At 38.3% G+C, this 23,469-nt stretch overlaps 1 protein-coding gene across 1 annotated transcript in view; it reads left to right on the forward strand.

Annotated features, from left to right (window-relative positions):
- The window catches only part of FBN2 (fibrillin 2), a 224,214-nt gene that overhangs the window by 48,158 nt on the left and 152,587 nt on the right, over positions 1-23,469 (forward strand). The window contains exon 6 of the mRNA XM_068981357.1: positions 12,721-12,918. Within this exon, the coding sequence (XP_068837458.1) occupies positions 12,721-12,918 (198 nt within the window). The remainder of the gene's footprint in view (positions 1-12,720; positions 12,919-23,469) is intronic.

Genomic DNA, 23,469 nt, shown 5'->3' on the forward strand with positions numbered 1-23,469 from the left:
TTGATTAAAAACTACTTATGTTTGTGTTTATTGTTATTTCAGTATATTTGGTTTATTCTCATTGTTTTACTTTATGTATAAAAATCATTATATTTTGTAGTTTTTATTTTCCCCTTTGCCTATCATTTTTGGCTAATCACTTATATTTCACACCTCTCCTTCCGCTACTCTTCTTTCTTAATTAAGAAATTCTGTGAAGTGAAATGTTAGTTGCTCAATCATGTCTCTTTACAACTCCATGGACTGTAGCCTGACAGGGTCCCCTGTCCATGGGATTCTTCCAGGCAAGAATACTGGAGTGAGGAGCCGTTCCCTTCTCCAGGGAATCTTCCCAACCCAGGCATCAAACCCGGGGCTCCTACATTGCAGGCGGGTTCATTACCATTTGAGTCACCAGGGTAGCCCTAAGAAGTTCTGTATTCTTCATTAAATTAATGATTACCATTGTATGGAAACCTCTTCTCCTTTTACACCTGTTCAGCAGGATAGAAATTAAATAATGCCTATTCCTCTCATTCCTAGACATTTTACTTTTTCGCATCTCCCAGTCTGAAGTTGAGATCTTAGAAGTAAATTTTTTCCAAGTCCTCATTATGGCAAGTATCTCCGCTATTCTTCAGTCCCTGACATTACCGTTTTAGGCTACTGTCTTAGCACATAGGCTCTTTTGTTTCAAGAATCCTTTATCAAAAATTATAAATTAATAACCTGTAAATATTTTTTCACTGTATTTTAAATCTCGACACTACAAATGAGAAAACTAATTCTAGGCTATTCTGTTTTCATTGTAGATAGCCTGTTCTTTCTTTCTGGAAATGGAAAGATTCTTTTCTTTCTGGTCTTAAGGTTCAACTCTCTAGAGAGCTCATGGGACTCTTTTTTCAAAAATATATCTTTTCCTCATTATTCTTGTCTAGGACATTCTGGTCTTGCGTCTCTAACAAGTCTCACCTTTTATGTATTAACTTGTCAGGAATTTTGCTCTGTGTTGCAAGCTGTTTCTTCCATCTGATCTTCTAGGCAACTAATTTAGCTTGAAGCAGTGACCATTTGTTTTTCTGTTGAGTTTGAATATTGAAAGGCTTTACTTTCTTAAGCCAAAAAAAAAAAAATGTCTTTAGTCTTTTAATATGTGTTTGTCTATTCATGAAACGAATCCCCTTAGTACCTAGGCTAGTCAGGCTCCCGGGGTTTCTCTAGCAGTTACAAACTTGCCATCTTTGTAAGATATGGTCTTTTTTTATTTTATTGAGCTGGTATAGTAGTACTATGACCTTCCTGCTGAGTGCTCACAGGGGCATCTTTTGCCCTTGAGCCTCTCCTGGTGCTTATGTGTGAGGAACAGGTATACGGCTCCAACCAGAGAGCCAGAAATGAGTCATTTCACTAGTCTAGGCCACCACTCGTGCTAGGCCACCCCTGCCAGGAGGACCTGGTGACTGCCTGCTGTTCTTCATGTGGCAAGTCACAAAGGCAGGGCCTCCCCCTTTGCAAGTCAAGTAGAGCCAATGATAGATGCTGCCTGTGTCTTTGTAGAAGTCCTAATGACCTATGGTAGTTTTTGCTGTTCAGTATTTCCTTAAAACTCCCCAAAAGCTAAAACCCCAGTTAAAGGATCACATGGTATTTACTGTCTTCTCAGGAGAAATCCCAGCCCCACCCTGCTAGTTAGATGTTATATCGGAAGTTCTATGTCAGGACCGGATCACAGAGAAGGGCCTTTGTTTTCCAGCCATATAGTGTGTCATGTTTCCAGGTAAAAGCTGTGGTTTACGAGGTTTGGTTGACTCAATATATATATGTAGCTGCCTGTGTGACTCAGGAGGAGATGATTTAGGCAGAAATATCAGAAAGAAAGCAATTGCATGCATATTATTGCAGATTTCATTTTATTCACCGCTGCTTTAATCCAGTCTTGTGATCTCATTGTATTTGATTCAGGAAATGTATAAGGTCCATTCAGACACTGGTTTCTGTTGACTGTTTCTGACTTCGTTGATAATGGGTAAATATTTTGTGAGCCTGTATTACGTTTCCCTGAAATTATTCAGGCTTACTTAATTATATAATAGGTTTTTCTTAGATACCATAAAATTGGTACTTTATTGATTTGACTGGCACATTATCCATCTTGTGTGTGAAACATTTATGTCTGTGGGTCCCTGGTATTTTCATCTTTTTAACTTTTTTCCTTCAGAAGTGACAGTATCTGTCTGGTTAAATAATCTTACTAGTTTATAATCTTAGGCAATTTCTGTCATCCTTAAAGTAAGTTCATTGGTTTTGCTCTTGGGAGAGTGCACTTTAAGTTCATAGGCAGTGAGTTTTAGGACTACATCTCTGATGGCCCTCCTCCTTATGAAATGTGACATCAAAGATAGCAGTTTTGTTTGCATCGCTGGCCAGCACCTAATTGTCTTTCCTGCCTCTTCATTCTTCAAGCGCCCTTTGATGTTAGCAGTAGCCTTGTGAAAGACCAGAGGAGGGTGAAAGGGGCTCTTATTTGCTGAGTCCACGTTCTGTTGAAATATTAAGCAACAGTATTATGTTAGAAACAAAATGCAATACAACTGTGGTAATCAAAGTAACTACTCATCTCTTTGCCGAAGCAGGGTCTTTAACATTTCTCTGTTCGAGCATTTCTCCCTAACGTAATCTGGCTAGATGGAGACTCATCTCTGGGAACAATCAGAAACAAAGCAAGACTGGACTTGCTTGTTGGGAATTAGGAGATTGTACTTGGGCTGGGAGGAGGCATTTGTGGAACTGTGACAGTATTCACTTAAATGGTAAAGGAGCTTGTTCTGTTAGGAGATAGCAAAGGTACCAAAAGTTGAGACTGAATATTCTGTCTTGGGGCTTAGCAGATGCAGCAGGTGTGAGGTAGGTGGCCAAGTCTAGGGTCACTTCACCCTCTATCAGCTCTTTGATTCTCCGCATACTACTTAGTGTATGATTTTTAGTTTTTTCATGGGTAAAAATGACACACACTTTTTTTTAGCACTTCAAAATAAGTTGAGATAGTTTATAGAAAGAGTCATAATAAAATGCCTACCTTAAAGACTTAATTTGCTTCTCTTGTTTGTGAATACATAGGGACAATGAGTTGCCCTGTCAGAGATACCATTTTTCACTCATTGAATGATCACAAACCGTTTGCTTCTATTCAGTGTTGGAAGGAGTGGACTACTGTTGAGAGTATATATTGGTTACCACTTAGTCAGAGAGCAATTCTGTAATATTTTTCAAACTGGCTAGTTGAGCCAACAATTCCAGTGCTAGGAATCAGCCTTATAGAAAACCTGTCAAGCTATGTAGTAAAGACCCATGCAGCATTCTGTGCCTTTGTGGGCAGTTGTGAACAACATAAATATCCATCCCAAAGAAGGTGGGCCATGTGGAAAGGGGATGCTCCAGTGCCCTCCGTGGTGGCTCTGTATATTAAAAAAGACTCAAGGTTTTTTCTTTTTTTTTTTGGTGTTAAAAACTCAAGTTTGTTTTATTTAAAAATGATTTCAAAGTCATGGTTATTTTAGGAATTTTTTGAAAATGTTTAATTGTGTAGAACACATAACGTGAAATTTATTATCATGACCATTTTTAAATGTACAGTCGCATGGCATTAGAGTGACTCACAGTGTTATGCAGCTATCATCACCATTCATCCACAAAACTGAAACTCTGAACCCATTAAACACTAATACCCCCCAACCCCTGACAAGCCCTGTTCTACTTTCTGTATCTGTGAATGTGGTTATATTCATAGACACAGACGTTTTATATAAGTGGAATCATTCAGTGTTTTTTTCCTTTAGTAACTGACCTCTTTTACTCAGAATAACGTCCTTAAGGTTCATCCATGTTGTAGCGTATGTCAGAATGTCTTGCTGTTTAAAGGCTGAATAGTGTTCCATTGTATGCATTTTGTTTACTCATTCAGCATTCAGCAGTCAGTGGACACGTAGGTTGTGTCCACCTCTTGGCTATTGTGAATGATGCTGTTGGATACATGTTTGTCCAAATATCGCTTCAGATTCTTGCTTTCAGTTCTTTAGGGTATATTCCTTGAACTTGTAAATTTAGCTTATAAATATCACTCATCTATTAAGTCTAGCAGATTTTAGTAGGCACTCTAAGAGGCCTTTAAATAGTATTTGGTTCCATTTTCATATATTTGTTAAGGGAACACCTCCCTACCTTTTAAACTACTGTGATATATTGAATACACCTACTATCTCCCTTAAGTACTTAAATTATACACCTTTCAAATAGTTCTCATAAACTTAATTAAAATTTGAATGTCTAAATACTCAAACAAATTTATAAAAATCTAAATTTCACTTAAATGATCCAGTTCTGTATGTAAGCATAGTCACATTTTAACATGAAAAATCACAACTCTGAATAAGTTACCTAATTATTAATTTTAAATTGTGCTTACAGGGCAATCTAATAGAGTGAACCAGATGCCATTAAGCGTTGTTTAGTTGCTAAGTCGTGTCTAACTCTTTTGCAGCCCATGGACTGTAACCTGCCAGGTTCTTCTGTCCATGGAATTTTCCAGACAAGAACATTTTGGTATTGGTTTTCATTTCGTGAGCCAGGGATTGAACCCGTGTCTCCTTCCTGGCAGGCGGATTCTTTACCACTGAGCCACCAGGAAATATTGAAAGTGCAAGCGTTAGTCTCTCAGTCGCATGTGACTCTTTGCGACCCCGTGGGCTATAACCTGCCAGGTTTCTCTGTCCATGGAATTCTCCAGGCCTGAATACTGGAGTGGATTGCCATGTCCTTCTCCAGGGGATCTTCCCAAGCCAGGGATCGAACCCAAGTCTCCTGCATTGCAGACGGATTCTTTACCACTCAGCCACCAGGGAAGCCCAAGGAAACATTACAGGTGCATACATTTTGGACAGGTTCTTAATTTAATGGCTTTGATTCTCTTCAACATCTCTCTACTTAATTCTAAAATTTCCTGAGGTTAGCAGTTGTTTGTCCATCGTGGAAGATAATTGCTGTCTCATTTATCTGAGTTAAATATTTAGACCCACCTTGAAGTCTGGACTTGCAGACATTCAGGCAAATTTTGTTGAGACTAAGGAAACTATTTAATTCGAGGTGTTGCCTTCCCTGCATGCTCCAGTTATATCTGTGATCAGAGATTTCAGCTGGCAGACTGACTAGATACATTCTCAGTTAGAACCCTAATGGGATGCAGTCAACCTTATTGTCATTGCTGGGTCAACAACTCCATGACTCAAAGGAGACGGTCATGTCACCAGGATCATTTGGCTTAGGTTTCACACATTCCAGAGATCTGCATTGTTCTCACTCCTGTCTGCAGGTCCCACACAGGGTAATCGCTGGATTGCATGTTGCCTTTCTTTGGTTCCTGAGAATGGAAATGCTGCCTTCTTGTTTAAGTTCAAAGACTGTGGCACTTGATGGGAAATCTTACATATTTTCATACACTGTCTGGGATCAGGGAATTCTGTATACTAAAGTGAGGATGAATGGAGTTTTGAATATCTTTAGGGCATTATTTGACTGCACAACTCCAGGGGATGTCATTTACATTAGAGTAGTTGTGGGTAGCTTTCCTGAATTATGCAGTGTCCATCTGTGCAGCTGTGGACCATAACTGCATTCTACTGACAGTTAAATAAATAATACAGTTAACTAAATAATACCACTTGGACAGCTGATGTATGGCTATCACTATGACTCATTTCCCTTCTCTTCTGGGGCTTCTTGGGGACACCTCGTCTGTTGACCTTGCTGCTTTCTCTCGCTTGTTATCTGCCCATCTGTTCCTTTTCTCACTTCCCATCTCATCCAGTGTGGATTCCACAGTCTATAAATGTGTCCTAACACATGTGCTGTTCTGAATCTTTTTATTCTCTGACAGACAAAACTCTAGTCCTGGATGCACCCTTATCTCTCAGAGAGTTCCTCTGCTGCCCAGAGCTATTGGAAAAAAGTCAAAACACAGACAGATGGAACCCACTCTAAATTCCATCTTGTTCGTCCACCACAGAGACGTGCTGGGTGTCCCCTGGGCATCCTCTGTGGATTCTTAGGACAACTCCCTCTCCTGAGAGGTATCTTCGGTGTCTGTCTCAGTTAGCCTCCATCATCTGACACTCCAACCAACCTCTGCCAGAGACCTAGTGTCCACCTCCTCACAAGGAAAGGAAAGGGTATCCAAGAGGTCATGACTCCTTCTCCTCTGCTGTATAAACAGGCCGACCTCTCTGTACAGTCTGCCCTTCTTCCCTTGGGTTACAAGAACAGGATTTTTGTTCTTCTATCTAAGGATAGCTCTTCTACAAAAATTCTGGGTTTGCTCTCAGCCTGATTCCTTAGGGGTCTCTTACTAGAAATTATTGTCTTTTAGAAATCCTTGTCTCTTCCACAAAACAAACAAAAGAATAAATAAGCAAAAAACGAAAGCAAAGTTTTTCCTCTCAAGCCCCAATCCCCTGCAGGTCTATGTTTGTCTTTACCTCCCGGAAACCTCTCCAGAGGTTGTCTGGTTGTCCACGTGATGATAATGCTCACCTTTTGTGAGCACTGTTTAGCATCTCTAATTATACTAAGAGGACTTGAGAAATGTAGCAGAATTCTCAAATATATTGAATTTAAATAAAATGGTAACATAGGCTATAATAATGATAGAAAACAGAAACTATTAGCAAGGATGTGGAGGAGTTAGAATCTCTTTCATTACTGGTAGGAATGTAAAATCATGACGTTATTTTGATAAACAGTTTGACACTTTATTTAAACAATGAAACATATATTCGCCATACAGCCCAGAAAAAGTCCAGTACTTGGTTATCAGATGTGATACATCCATACAGCTGGAGAAGAAGATGGCTACGTACTCCAGTATTATTGCCCCTTGAATTCCATGGACAGAGGCGCCTGGCAGGCTACAGTCCATGGGGTCACAAAGAGTTGCACATGACTGAGCAACTGATATAATATCCATATAGTGGAATATTATTCAGCAGTAAAAAGAAGTGCTGACTCACGCCACATAGCAAGCATGGATAGTCCTCAAGAACATTATGCTAACTAAAAGAAGTTGGACAGGAAAAAAAAATCACATACTGTTTGACTTCATTTCTATGAAATTATCTAGAAAAGGCAACTTTATAGTGACAGAAATTCAGTAGTTGACAGGGCTGAGGATGAGCACAAGGAATCATCTTGGGATAATGCAAGTGTTCTAAAATTGGGTTGTGGTGATGGTTGCACAATTCAATAAAATTTATGGAAAATTATTGAATCTTAAATGTAAGGTGGGTGAATATATGCTATGTAAGTTAAACTTAAAGGAATTTAATATTTGATGAGTTTGTTAATTGTATCAATTGCCTAATATGAATAAAAGTGGAATTATATTAGAAAATCAAAATAGCAATATTTATGTTTCATAGGATAATTTTTAATAAAATTCTCTTTGTCACATGGTAATGAGGAAAATAACTATTTACAGCTCACTGAGTCCAGCATACCAGTTGTTAACACAGCTTGCTCCATTTTGTCCTTTGTTAATGCACTGCACCTATGACCTTCACTTTGAATGGTTAGCATAGTATACAGTAACATTTTACCCACAGTGAAACTGTGATGAAATGTATAGCCAGCCATAACATTTAATTAAGGCCTTTCAATATTCTTTGACCATAGTTAAAATGCTAGTAAAGTCTGGGACAGAATGTTTTTAATCTGATCAGGAAATTTAAATCTTTTTTCAATATCGGATATTTGTTCACATTTTGCTTGTTAGTATTTCTGGAATAAGTAGGTTACATTGTAAGTTTGAAAGCAAAATGTAGCCAGGGAAGAAAGTAGATTCAGTGCAGTCTTACAGAAGGGAAACACAGGCAAAAGAAATAAGGAATGTTTACCTCTGTTCCTGGAAAGGGGGGTCTGGGGTTGAAGAATTAGGACCTTCACCCGGAAAGGTTCTTTGCAGCGGATGTTCTTGTCTAATAGTCCTCTTCTCCAAAAAGAGCTAAGAGGACATAATTTTAAGAAGGTGTTGTAGTTAGAAGAAAAGAATTTTTGACAAGTTGGTTTACTTAAGAATGAAATTATGACTCTATTCAGGCTTCTTTGTGGGAATCCTAAAAGTGTACAGAATGTGAACATAGGTATATATGAGTGAATCTATCAAAAAGTAAGCGTGTTAGATTTTTGGTGAAGAATGGACTTTTCCCTACTTGTTCAGGACTGGATATAGTTTCTCGTAAGTCTGATATTTATTTAAAAGGGAAAAATAATGTGTTGTCTGAAGGACAATAGAGTAGGTTTAAAAAATTTACAACCTGGCAACGTGTGATGTGGGGAGGGAGCATGTACAAGGTTGACATATCTACAAGTATAATACAAAGATTGTCTTCTTCAAAAACATGATTTGTAGCCAGCACATCTGTTGTTCTTATGTAAGGGATTAAAACGAGCTATTTTTGTTGAAGTTCAGCTGCAGAGTAACAGAATGTTAAACCAACTCACTACAAAGGTTACCTATTTTGGATTTTGTTTCCTTTATATTAAACTTTTAAAGTGTGTTTTTCTCTGACAAAGCCTTATTCTTCTTTAAAAAACAGATTTTTTTGCGACTTTAAGTTGTATTTTTGTCATATTACAGGATTCAGATGATGTCTAAGTTGTTCTAGTTTAGCATTTTGAATGTTAAATTAGACCCAAGTTTGATCCCCCGCCCCAGGAGCAGTTTTTCATAAAAATGTTACCAACATTATTGACTATTTTTCCATTGAATGTAACTTTGTTTTTTTTTTAACAAAAATCTGAAATAAACTTGTTCTGGCTTTCCCTTTCACATAGAATTAGGTTATTTGCATAAAGGCTTATCAGGAAATCCTGACTATGACCTTACATTCTCAAGAGTTAATAAACTGTACGCGTACAACCTTTGTTTAAAGGAGAGGAAAACTTTTTGGCGTATTTTGTTGTATTCTGTAAATGTTAGTCATTTAACTGGTCAGTCTTTAGAAGACTGATGTTTCTATGATTTCTTGTGTCTTTCAAAGTACAAGCAATAAATTAAAAGCTTATTAATGAACTGTGGTGTTGGAGAAGACTCTTGAGAGTCCCTTCGACTGCAAGGAGATCTAACCAGTCCATCCTAAAGGAGATCAGTCCTGGGTGTTCATTGGTGGGACTGATGCTAAAGCTGAAACTCCAATACTTTGACCACTTGATACGAAGAGTTCACTCATTGGAAAAGACTCTGATGCTGGGAGGGATTTGGGGCAGGAGGAGAAGGGGACGCCAGAGGATGAGATGGCTGGATGGCATCACCAACTCGATGGATCTGAGTTTGAGTGAATTCTAGGAGTTGCTGATGGACAGGGAGGCCTGGTGTGCTGCGATTCTTGGGGTCGCAAAGAGTCGAACATGACTGAGCAACTGAACTGAACTGAATGGTTCAGCTCTGCTTAAAATAATACATATTTATGTATATGTATTCAAAGAGTCGGACACGACCGACTTTCCTTTCCTTTTCCTTTCCTTTCCTATGTATATATGTACTGATGGTCTTATAAGGTCATTATAGCATGGAAAGATAGAAATGCCGAGCTTTCAAGTTGCTTATAGTTTAGATCAGTCCTTCTTAAACTTTAAGGTGCCTGTGAATCTCCTAGGTGACTCAGTGGTAAAGAATTTACCTACCAATGTGGGAGACATGGGTTCGATCCCTGGGCCATGAAGATTCCCTGAAAGAGGAAGTGGCAACTCGCTCCGGTATTCTTGCCTGGAGAATCCCAACAGACAGAGGAGCCTGGCGGGCTATCAGTCCATGGGGTGGCGAAGAGTCAGACACAGCTGAGCGATTAAAACAATAGCAACAGTGGATCTCCTAAAATATCTTGGGAAATGCATATTCTAGTTCAGTGAGTCTGGGATAACAGCTGAGTTTATCTCTAACCAATTCTCGAGTGATGCATGTGTTGCTAGCCCATGAACCACTTGAGACACAAGGGTCATAATAGACTATCCTTAATATTCACAGAGAAGCGAAAAGCAAAGGAGAAAAGGAAAGATATAAGCATCTGAATGCAGAGTTCCAAAGAATAGCAAGAAGAGATAAGAAAGCCTTCTTCGGCGATCAATACAAAGAAATAGAGGAAAACAATAGAATGGGAAAGACTAGAGATTTCGTCAAGAAAATTAGCAATACCAAGGGAACATTTCATGCAAAGATGGGCTCGATAAAGGACAGAAATGGTATGGACCTAACAGAAGCAGATGATATTAAGAAGAGGTGGTAAGAATACACAGAAGAACTGTACAAGAAAGATCTTCAAAACCCAGATAATCACGATGGTGTGATCACTCGTCTAGAGCCAGACATCCTGGAATGTGAAGTCAAGTGGGCCTTAGAAAGCATCACTACAAACAAAGCTAGTGGAGGTGATGGAATTCCAGTTGAGCTATTTCAAATCCTGAAAGATGATGCTGTGAAAGTGCTGCACTCAATATGCCAGCAAATTTGGAAAACTCAGCAGTGGCCACAGGACTGGAAAAGGTCCGTTTTCATTCCAATCCCAAAGAAAGGCGATGCCAAAGAGTGCTCAAACTACTGCACAATTGCACTCATCTCACACGCTAGTAAAGTAATGCTCAAAATTCTCCAGCAATACGTGAACTTTGAACTTCCAGATGTTCAAGCTGGTTTTAGAAAAGGCAGAGGAACCAGAATTGCCAACATCCGCTCGATCATCAAAAAAGCAGGAGAGTTCCAGGAAAACATCTATTTCTGCTTTATTAACTATGCCAAAGCCTTTGACTGTGTGGATCACAATAAACTGTGGAAAATTCTAAAAGAGATTGTAATACCAGACCACCTGACCTGCCTCTTGAGAGACCTATATGCAGGTCAGGAAGCAACAGTTAGAACTGGACATGAAACAACAGACTGATTCCAAATAGGAAAAGGAGTACGTGAAGGCTGTGTATTGTCACCCTGCTTATTTAACTTATATGCAGAGTACATCATGAGAAATGCTGGGCTGGAAGAAGCACAAGCTGGAATCAAGATTTCTGGGAGAAATATCAATAACCTCAGATATGCAGATGACACCACCCTTATGGCAGAAAGTGAAGAAGAACTAAAGAGCCTCTTGATGAAAGTGAAAGAGAAGAGTGAAAAAGTTGGCTTAAAGGTCAACATTCAGAAAACGAAGATCATGGCATCTGATCCCATCACTTCATGGGAAATAGATGGGAAAACAGTGGAAACAGTGTCAGACTTTATGTTTTGGGCTCCAGAATCACTGCAGATGGTGATTGCAGCCATGAAATTAAAAGACACTTACTCCTTGGAAGAAAAGTTATGACCAACCTAGATAGCATATTGAAAAGCAGAGACATTACTTGCCAACTAAGGTCCGTCTAGTCAAGGCTATGGTTTTTCCTGTGGTCATGTATGGATGTGAGAGTTGGACTGTGAAGAAAGCTGAACGCCAAAGAATTGATGCTTTTGAACTGTGGTGTTGGAGAAGACTCTTGAGAGTCCTTTGGACTGCAAGGAGATCCAACCAGTCCATTCTGAAGGAGATCAGCCCTGGGATTTCTTTGGAAGGAATGATGCTAAAGCTGAAACTCCAGTACTTTGGCCACCTCATGCGAAGAGTTGACTCATTGGAAAAGACTCTGATGCTGGGAGGGATTGGGGGCAGGAGGAGAAAGGAACGACCGAGGATGAGATGGCTGGATGGCATCACTGACTCGATGGACGTGAGTCTGAGTGAACTCCGGGAGTTGGTGGTGGACAGGGAGGCCTGGCGTGCTGCAATTCATGGGGTCGCAAAGAGTCGGACACAACTGAGCGACTGAACTGAATATTCATAGAAGAGCTTGCCTATAGATCATATGTGACATACATTTACTAAAGTTTTTATTATCATGTAAGAGAGCTGGACAATGGTACAAGCATCTTCTAGAAATCAGAGATCATATAATATTAACTTGGAAAGAATCCATGATCATGGGCCTCATTAGTACCATCTTTCTAGGTGAGCTACACAGAGAACTAAACAGACTGATAAGGAAACAGAAACCAAACTGTTAGTACTAAATGCTTATAATCAATCTAGACCGCCTAAATATATACAGTATGGAAGGGTGTGTCTTCTTTGGTTCTGCTTTGATTTTCTGAACTTTTTTCGGGACTTCAGAATATTGACAGGTACAAAGGAGTCCTTAAAGCAGGTGCCATCAGGCCACAGGTAATGAAACCCAGTGAGTGGAGTGGGCTGGGTGGCTGGGCTGTGGTGCCCTAGAAGGGACTCTTCACCACTGCCATGCAACGTGACAGGCCTAGCATGGCCAGGACATCCAACTGTTTAAGAGAAGCCAGAAATATAAATTTCATGTGAAATTTCCCAATTTACAATGTTGGCTACTCATTTTAAAACATTAGATGGGCCAAGAAAACACATCTGTGTCCCAGACACAGCCCTTGAGCCACCTATTTACAATGTCTAGGACAGAATACATTGAAGTCTTGTAAGGCACTTCTTATTATCGACAAATTCTGAGTTTTCACGATGGAATTCTCTGGCCTTTTGTCATTCAGCATTTTGATTGGAAGAAAGTCTCATTTTATGTATTTGGAGGTGCTGGTTTTGAGATTGGTATGTGGCTATAAAACCTGTCTCTCTGCCTTCTTTCACATTCCAGATTACAGGACAGGTCCGTGTTTCACTCAGGTCAACAACCAGATGTGCCAGGGGCAGCTTACAGGCATTGTGTGTACGAAGACCCTGTGCTGTGCCACCATTGGACGGGCCTGGGGCCACCCTTGTGAGATGTGTCCGGCCCAGCCTCAGCCCTGCCGACGGGGCTTCATCCCCAACATACGCACTGGAGCTTGCCAAGGTGAGTGAGCCTTCAGCCCGTGTGCACCGAATCACCCACCCAGTTGTCTGGGGTCCTTTCACTGCACTGGGGGATCTGCCTCGGTGGATGGGAGCCTTTAACCCAAAGCTGTTTCTATGAGGGGCCTTATCATCTCTGACGATGGGGCGCCTGACTACAGATGGTTTATCTTCTGGCCACTTAGCAAATTATTGTTAACTGACAGAGAGGGGGAAGAGAGATATGAAAAATTGGGGGAAATTTAAAAAATATTTAAGACAATCAGAAGATAAGCCATTCCATGTCTTCATCCAGATGGCGTTACATGTTCCCTACTATAGCCCCTCAAACTATGCATGTGTAAATACCTGGGGGACACATTTTTTCTATCTTTCCCATCTCATTAAAGATATGAGAACCTGAACTCAGGTGACAGGGAAAAAGTGAGCCATCTAAGATTATCAACAGAGTCTTCAGAGACAAAGCAGTAACCCCAACCATGACTGCAGTTACTTCTGAGCTTATTAATCAGTCGGTTACAAGCTTGTCTCCAGGCAATCTTCCCAACCACATCCTGACGTATATGTATCAGGGCTAGATCTGGGCCCTGAGGATGCTACAACTATCAGCTTTAACCCAAATAGTGGAAATTGTCATATACATATTGAATAATTAATTTTCAGCCACCATGATTCTTAGTCTTCTTAACAACTTCTCTGATATATGGATTAAGTGCATTTTTAAAGCTTGGAACAAGGTGCTGTAATGAGCTTTTAAGTGGTAGTAGGGTGAAAGGAAAGTGGAAAGTATTTTTGTATTATTCAGAGAAATGATGTTATTCATTATAAGACATGGGAGTTAGTTAGACTTTGTTACAATGAAATCATATACAAAGTTAGATGTGAAATCTTTCAAATTGATGTTAGTAACCAGTGTCAACAGCCAAAGTTGGAGAAGCTCTATACAGTCAGCAAAAACAAGACTGGGAGCTGACTGTGGCTCAGATCATGAACTCCTTATTGCCAAATTCAGATTGAAATTGAAGAAAGTGGAGAAAACCACTAGACCATTCAGGTATGACTTAAATCAAATCCCTTATGACTATACAGTGGAAGTGAGAAATAGATTTAAGGGACTAGATCTGATAAACAGAGTGCCTGATGAACTGTGGACGGAGGTTCATGACATTGTACAGGAGACAGGAATCAAGACCATCCCCAAGAAAAAGAAATGCAAAAAAGCAAAAAGGCTGTCTGAGGAGGCCTTACAAATAGCTGTGAAAAGAAGGGAATCAAAAAGCAAAGGAGAAAAGGAAAGATATACTCATTTGAATGCAGATTTCCAAAGAATAGCAAGGAAAGATAAGAAAACCTTCCTCAGTGATCAATGCAAAGAAATAGAGGAAAACAATAGAATGGCAAAGACTAGAGATTTCGTCAAGAAAATTAGCTATACCAAGGGAACATTTCATGCAAAGATGGGCTCGATAAAGGACAGAAATGGTATGGACCTAACAGAAGCAGAAAATATTAAGAAGAGGTGGCAAGAATACACAGAAGAACTGTACAAAAAAGATCTTGATGACCCAGATAATCATGATGTTGTGATCACTCACCTAGAGCCAGACATCCTGGAATGTGAAGTCAAGTAGGCCTTAGGAAGCATCACTATGAACAAAGCTAGTGGAGGTGATGGAATTCCAGTTGAGCTGTTTCAAATCCTGAAAGATGATGCTGTGAAAGTGCTGCACTCAATATGCCAGCAAATTTGGAAAACTCAGCAGTGGCCACAGGACTGGAAAAGGTCCATTTTCATTCCAATCCCAAAGAAAGGCGATGCCAAAGAGTGCTCAAACTACTGCACAGTTGCACTCATCTCACACGCTAGTAAAGTAATGCTCAAAATTCTCCAGCAATACATGAACTCTGAACTTCCAGATGTTCAAGCTGGTTTTAGAAAAGGCAGAGGAACCAGAGATCAAATTGCCAACATCCGCTGGATCATGGAAAAAGCAGGAGAGTTCCTGAAAAACATCTATTTCTGCTTTATTAACTATGCCAAAGCCTTTGACTGTGTGGATCACAATAAACTGTGGAAAATTCTAAAAGAGATGGGAATACCAGACCACCTGACCTGCCTCTTGAGAAATCTGTATGCAGGTCAGGAAGCATCAGTTAGAACTAGACATAGAACAGACTGGTTCCAAATAGGAAAAGGAGTCTGTCAAGACTGTATATTGTCACCCTGCTTATTTAACTTATATGCAGAGTACATCATGAGAAACGCTGGGCTGGAGGACGAACAAGCTGGGATCAAGATTGCCAGGAGAAATATCAATCACCTCAGATATGCAAATGACACCACCCTTATGGCAGAAAGTGTAGAGGAACTAAAGAGTCTCTTGATGAAAGTGAAAGAGGAAAGCGAAAAAGTTGGCTTAAAGCTCAACATTCAGAAAACTAAGATCATGGCATCCGGTCCCATCACTTCATGGGAAATAGATGGGGAAACAGTGGAAACAGTGGGTGAGTTTATTTTTCTGGGCTTCAAAATCACTGCAGATGGTGATTGCAGCCATGAAATTAAAAGACACTTACTCCTTGGAAGGAAAGTTATGACCAACCTAGACAGCATATTAAAAAGCAGAAACATTACTTTGCCAACAAAGGTCCGTCTAGTCAAGGCTATGGTTTTTCCTGTGGTCAAGTATGGATGTGAGAGTTGGACTATAAAGAAAGCTGGCTCTGAAGAATTGATGCTTTTGAACTGTGGTGTTGAAGAAGACTCTTGAGAGTCCCTTGGACTGCAAGGAGATCCAACCAGTCCATTCTAAAGGAGATCAGTCCTGAGTATTCATTGGAAGGACTGATGTTAAAGCTGAAACTCCAATACTTTGGCCACCTGATGCGAAGTGCTGACTCGTTTGAAAAGACCCTGATGCTGGGAAAGATTGAGGGCAGGAGGAGAAGGGGACGACAGAGGATGAGATGGTTGGATGGCATCACTGACTCAATGGACATGGGTTTGGGTGGACTCCAGGAGTTGGTGATGGACAGGGAAGCCTGACGTGCTGTGGTTCATGGGGTCGCAAAGAGTTGGACACGACTGAGCGACTGAACTGAACTGAACTGAACTGAACCAGCGTCAGAGGTAGAGAGGTTGTTTATCCAGCCTATGTAAATGGTATATTGCGGAAAGCCAGGCCAGTGTCCGTCCAAACCCAAAATGAGAATTGGTAGATTCAGGAGCCTGGACGTAACCTCAGTCCATCGAATTATAAAATCTGAGTGCTCTGCATAATTTGGTAAGTATATTTCTGACAGTGGCCTCCACAGATTTTTCTTAGTTTTGTAGTCTTATAAAACGTAGTTTTAAAAATGGTCTGCATCTGAACTCTTTTCAAATCAGAACTATAGGGACACCCAAGGGATGACCCTGTTGTTGTTGTTTAGTCTTTAAGTCTTCTCTGACTTTTTTGCGACCCCATGAACTGTAGCCCGCCAAGCTTCTCTGTCCATGAGATTTCGCAAGTGGTTGCCATTTCCTCCTCCAGGGAGTCTTCCGGACCCAGGAATTACACCTGCATCTCTTGGGTCTCCTGTATTGACAGGCGGATTCTTTACCACTCTGCCACCTAGGAAGCCCCAAGAGTGACCATATAACCCAGCAAATTATCAGCTTTATATTTAAGTGCATGTAAAAGCCTTGTCAGCTGTGGCCTTAGAATGGTTTTGTGAATGTTTTGTCTCTTGGATTAGTACCAACCACCACAAATATGAAAATCAAGTTAAATATAATTTTTAGTCTGTTGTTTACTGTGGATATAAAATTCTAAATCATTGATATGACTAATGGCATGACTATATAGAGTTCCTGATAAAGCAACATTTCTTTCTACAGAATATATACTATGCTATTAATACATAGTATATAGTATTTATTTACTGTACTACATAGAATTCCTAGATTAGATATAGATTACTGTATAACGTATATAACTTAACAGATTACTATTAAAGATAAAATACTGTATAGATCTACTAGCTTAACACTGACTGGATTTGCTAGAGTAAAAACTTTTGTTTATTCTCTGGCACTTTTCACCTTCTGATGCACTTGCCTGTTTATTGCCTTTATTGCTTTTGCAAATGAACGTGAAGGTGTTAGTTGCTCAGCCGTGTCCGACTCTTTGCGACCCCATGGCTTGTAGCCCACCAGGCTCCTCTGTCCAGGGAATTCTGCAGGCAAGAATACTGGAGTGGTTGTTACTCCCTTCTCCAGGGCATGTTCCTGACCCAGGGATCAAACCTGTGTCTTCTACATTGCAGGCAGATTCTTTACCTTCTGAGCTATCAGGTTAAGCCCCTTCTTGCTTTTACTCTTTCCCAACTTGAATGTAAGCTCCATTTCGGCAAAAATCTGTTACATTCATTAATGTTTCTGAGGCATTTAGAATAGTGTCTAACACTCAGTAGATACTCAGTAAATATCTTTTGAATTAATAAATGGAATTTATATTAAAATATTCTCGAAAACCACTGTTTCATAGAAATAGTCCTGGTTGAAAAAAGCCCTTAATTTCTACCAAAAAAAAAAATCACAAATTACTGACTCTCCTCATCTTTTGTATTTGTAGTTAGACTTTTTTACATTGATATTTTGTCAAAGAGGCCTAGTTTTTCTGAACACAATTATGGAAAACGTGTCATCTGATCTCAAACTTCCTGAATGTCCTTCAGGATTGAGTAATGTCTGAAAGCTTATTTGTTTGATTTTGTTTATGCAGCAAAGATAAGTTTTGGGCTCCATTTGCCTAAAAATATAATGGATTAATACAGCTACAGGAGCAAAATGAAATTTGCCACATGGTTAAAATGTCTGGAAAAACAAGTTCTGCTTTATTTCAAAATCATGGCATCGTCAGAAGGCTCTCAATTAAACACTAATCTTCAGTTCAGGCTATTTTAAGACTACATCTTACTGTGATTTCATTTTCCCCTTTAAATTCCTAGACTGTTTCCCGAATACTCTGCCAAATTAATTTGGAAGGTAATAGAATGGGAAACAATAAGACAATAAAACATGATACATGTCATACTTTTTTGTAATAGTGATCTTTTTAAAGGGGAAGTTGAAAATTTTTGTGGAGTTGAAAACATTTAGCTGTGTAGATAACAGTAAATAGCTTAATGTTGGTTTTAAAATATGGTTTATATTAACCAAGAGAGGACATTGCTGAAGTTCTAAATGTAATGCTATCCTGTAACTGATGCAATTAGTGAATTACTTTATCTGTAGCCTAGGAGGGAATGAAAGGGATCTTATAATCAAAAAAATAACTGTGAAAAGTGAGATCCAATATGAAATTAAAATGATATTTAAAAAAACATTAAGCTGTGAGGAAACTAGTAATTTTCTTTTTTACTTTTCACTCTTGCTGTCATGACTTTCTGGACTTAAATAAGCAGTGTCAGAAGAAACCCCTTCCTAGGGTGTTATGAGGTCAGTCATAATGATTCTTGACTCCTTCCGTGTTGAGAGCATTTCAGTTCTAGTCCATAAGCCTGAGTCTAATCTACATTTAGGCTTGTATATTCTTCATTTTATTAAACACAAAGGAACCAAAGTTGCCTCACTTAGGCCTTGAAATTTAAGCTAGCTAGCATGGGGGACTCTGGTGGGCTTCCGTCTATGGGGTCACACAGAGTCGGACACGACTGAAGTGACTTAGCAGCAGCAGCATAAAAGGAGTGAATTAAAGGCATAAAAAAGTGACATTAAACTGTTTTTCAAGAATATTTGTAAACTTCAAATAAATATGTCATGAACTGTCACTTGCATATGTTGTATTATTATTATTTTACAATTAAGTTATTTTTAAATCTTTACTGACTTACATGTTCACTCTAATTAGGAGATTTTATTTAAGATTAATACTTGACTTTGGGTCTTTGAGATTTTCAGATAGTGTAAACTTAAAATTTTAAAGAAAGTCCAGAGAGTTTGATAAGAAGCTGCTGCAGGCAATATTTCTTGTAGAAGTTTTCAAATCAACCTGATTCTTCTTAGCACTCTCTACTCTTTTTTTCAGCAGAGAATGACTCCATTTAAAGATGAGTACTAAAGAGTAAAGGCTTACATGTAAAAACTGAAAAAAATAGAGAAAGAACATTTGGAAAAGATAGAAGAACATGCTTCATGGAAGAATTATCTAAATGAACACAAATTTCGTGTACTCTTTTATCTCATGGAAATGAAAAATAATGTGTTTCTACTCTTAACAGATGGTCGAAGAAGCACTCTAAGAGTTCAGTAAAGACAATCAGAGATTCATAGTGCATACTGAACATACTCAAGAAAGAAACTGAAGGAATAAAAACTTTACCTAATGAAAGGCAGATATTACATATACACATACAGATTTAACATAAACCTGAAAAAAATCATGACAAAGGTTGATAAGCTTGAGGAAATCACAAAGTGAAATGTCAGAGGACGATAAATAATGATTGTAAAGAAGCAGAAAGGTGGTAAAGAAAGCTAAAGCAATGAACTGGAAACAAAAGAAAAATTTTCTAAAATAGAAGTTTCAGTTTGCAGTTTGGAAGGTAGGTATAGCAGTTCACTAAGAAAGAGAAGATAAAGGAGAATTCTGTGGGCATAATAAGACAGAAATAAGCAAGTATCTTTTTTAAAGGGAATACCCTAACGGGTCTCAAACTTCTCTCAAGCAACTCATAGACCAGAAAACAGTGTGGCAGGGTCTACAGACTTCTGGCTTTGATACATATTTTTGTAAATAGAAGTATTTTAGGGGCTCTGCAAAGAATCAACTCTAGGGGGACCAGAGTGGAAGAAAAAAAAATCTCAGAAGTTGCCTGTGACAGTACAGGTGATATATGATGAAGCTTGAGACCAGAGTAGAGGCAGAGAGCCAAGATTTGAGATCTATTTGGGAAGCAAGCACTTGGTACTGATGGGAAGAAGTGTGACAAGTGAGAGGATGCCCAGTTTCTCTCTTAGGTTTCTGATTTTGACATTGGGATAAACAATGATGACATGTGTTGAGAGAAAGAAGATTGAGACAGAATCATGCTCTGGTTTTTTTTTTTCCAATGCCAATAATTTTTATTAAAAAATTTTTTTTAATTTTCATTAAAGTATAGTTGATTTATAATGTTGTATAGTTTCTGGTACACAGCAAAGTAATTCAGTTATACAGATATATAATATATATAATATGAAAAAGAATATATAATTATTTTTTTAAATTAATTTATTTATTTACTTACTTTACAGTACTATATTGGTTTTGCCATACATTGACATGAATCCACCACAGGTGTACATGAGTTCCCAACCCTGAACCCCCCTCCCACCGCCCTCCCCATATCATCTCTCTGGGTCATCCCAGTGCACCAGCCCCAAGCATCCTGTATCCCGTATTGGACCTAGACTAGCGATTCGTTTCTTACATGATAGTATACATGCTGCAATGCCATTCTCCCAAATCATCCCACCCTCTCCCTCTCGCACAGAGTCCAAAAGTCTGTTCTATACATCTGTGTCTCTTTTGCTGTCTCACATACAGGGTTATCATTACCATCTTTCTGAATTCCATATATATGCTTTAGTATACTGTATTGGTGTTTTTCTTTCTGGCTTACTTCACTCTGTATAATCGGCTCCAGTTTCATCCACCTCATTAGAACTGATTCAAATGTATTCTTTTTAATGGCTGAGTAATACTCCATTGTGTATATGTACCACAGCTTTCTTATCCATTCGTCTGCTGATGGACATCTAGGTTGCTTCCATGTCCTGGCTATTACAAACAGTGCTGCGATGAACATTGGGGTACTTATTTCAAGTTTGAAGTGTCCTACAGGTAGTAAGTTACCAATATTTACTTATTGGGATGATCATTTATTCAGCATTGGAATTTTGTGCATGCATGAATAGATATTCTGGCTGAATCAAACCACACTGAACAGTTGCCAAGACAGCCTACATGTCTTAGGCCCCAGATAGAGACAGGATTGTTTTTCAATTGCTATACTTAAAGACTGGCATTTGTTTTTGTAGAAATATAAGTACTGTATATGAATATCTACAGGGTGTAGAAATAACTTACATTTTAAAAGTGAATCTTATTTGGGGACAGACCAAGTTAAAAAATCACACACTATTAGTACAGTAATAGGAGTTGGTCCTTAGTTCCCACAGATATAAATTAAATGAACCATTTTTATATGCCTGTAGTGCTGGCACATACTTGTCACATTTTAATGTCAGCTAAAAAGACTATGCCATCTAATACGAATTTATATAATAAAATCAGTTTATTATCTCTTAAGGCAAGTTTATTTGGAGAAGTTGGAGAATAACCGAGTTCATAAACTAGAATTACTATTGCTTTGTCACATTATTTATAACCTTAGTAGACATAGACGGAAGTGCTTGTATAAGGTTTAAGTTTCAAAAGATTTAATTTTATTCAGTAAAATTCTTATATGTGATTTGAAGTTTTCCAACATTTAAAGAAATAATAAGCCTCTGCCTGAATTGAAGGGAAGAACAGAAACACATCTGTATAATTTGTACAGTGGAAAACCCATCAGACATTAGTGCTTCCTTATGCTAGCTTGGAAGATGCAGAAACTCTTGCATAACTTGAAGGTCTGAGGCTTGCTTCTTTTGTTTTTATAGGGAACACTTGTGTGTGCTTCTAGGTTCCTGTTGCTTATTTCAATAAGATTTCTTTAAAACTTTTTTTTATTTTAGTGATTAATGATCTCCCTAAAAGAAATTAATTCTGTATAGCTGTGTAGGATATTTCAAAAAATAAAAGTTCTATTTGTTTTTTCTAGGAAAAGTACTTTTCAGGCAATTACAAAATAAACCTTGTAAAGTCAGAATGCTTTTTCCTTTGAAAAATTACTGAATCTACTAAATATGTAGTCAAAGTTTTTATGAACAGTACTAAGGGATTTATAGGTTTGGCCTCATTTTTCATTTTATACCAAAATATTCTTTCTCTGATTTATCTACCAGGAAAAAAGCGGTTTCTATGGATTTTTTTTTACCACATTGTAATGAGAGTAGAAATGTAGTACATGTTTAAAATAATGCAGTTTGAAATGTTGTAAATTAAACTCTTCATATATAAACTTCTTGTCATATAATTCATTTTAGTTGCTTTTTGTTTGGATCAGATATCCTTTAATAAGGCAGTGATACCTATTTTCATCTCAGGATAACAATATTTTGTGTGCTGCACCCAGCTGTGTCCGACTCATTTGCAACCCTGTGGACTGTAGCCTGCCAGGTTCCTCTGTCCGTGGGATTTTGCAGGCACGAATACTGGAATGGGTTGTCATTTCCTTTTCTAAGGGATCTTCCCAACCCAGGGATCAAACTCTTGTCTCCAGAGTCTCCTGCACTGCAGATGGATTCCTTACTGCTAAGCCACTGGGGAAGCCCCAGTTTACACAGTAACGTATACCAAACTTGTGGGTTTACCAAAAAATAACAGGATAAATCAGTATACACTGACATAGAAATGTATCAATAAAATATTTTAATGGAAAGATACAAGAGGCAAAACACATATAGTGTGATCTTATTTTGATTAAATTAACGGACCACCACTCTGAATTTGTCTATGAATAATTCTAAAAGAATAGACTACTGATGTATCAATGGTTATCTCTTTTAATTCTCCTTTTCTGCATCTTTAATGTTTCTTACAATGAGTATATCAATTGTTATACAGATATAATATTAATAAATCTGTTATGTTGGGCTGTCGATTTGGATAGCTAATGTAAATCTGCATAAGCTTATATATTGTACGCCCTTTTATATACCATGTTCATCATAACAGTATACTGAATTACCTTTTACACAAAGAGAAATTAAGGTGAATTTAGATATGAAGTGAAAAACTCAGAAACTCTAAATAAAGAAAATTTTCCCAATCTCCTATAATGTGTTAGCTGTAGTTTTTTTATACAGAGTCTTTATCAGGTGGAGGACATTCCCTTGTGTTTCTGGCTTACTGAGATTTAAAAAAATCTATTAGTGATCATGAATGAATGTTGAACTTTGCCGTTGCTTTTTTCACATCCAAGAGATATTCATGTGTTGTCTCTTCCGTAATCTGTTTGATGAACTGATTTATGTTTGAATGTGGAAACCTTAAATTCCTGGAATAAACATTTTACTTAGTCATGATATATTAACCTTTTGTATATTGCTAAAGGTTTCTATATTTTATATATTGCTAAAGTTGACTGGCTAATAATTTTTGTATGCTCTTCCCCAAAAGATGTTATTCTTCTTGTTTTCCTCCTTATATCAGTTCCTCATCTGGCTCTGGCTTCAGGGTGATGCCAACTCAGTGAAATGGGTTGGGCGGTGTCCTCTCTTCTCTTTTCTGTGTGACTTTGTGTATGTTTCTTTCTTAAATGTTTGAAAGAATTTAACAGCAAAGCCATCTAGACCTGAAATTTTCTTCAGGCAAAGATTTTAAACTAAGACTTAAATTACTTTAATAGATATGAGTCTTTT

The sequence above is a fragment of the Capricornis sumatraensis genome, chromosome 9, assembly GCF_032405125.1.
Source record: "Capricornis sumatraensis isolate serow.1 chromosome 9, serow.2, whole genome shotgun sequence".
Classification (NCBI taxonomy): Eukaryota; Metazoa; Chordata; class Mammalia; order Artiodactyla; family Bovidae; genus Capricornis; species Capricornis sumatraensis.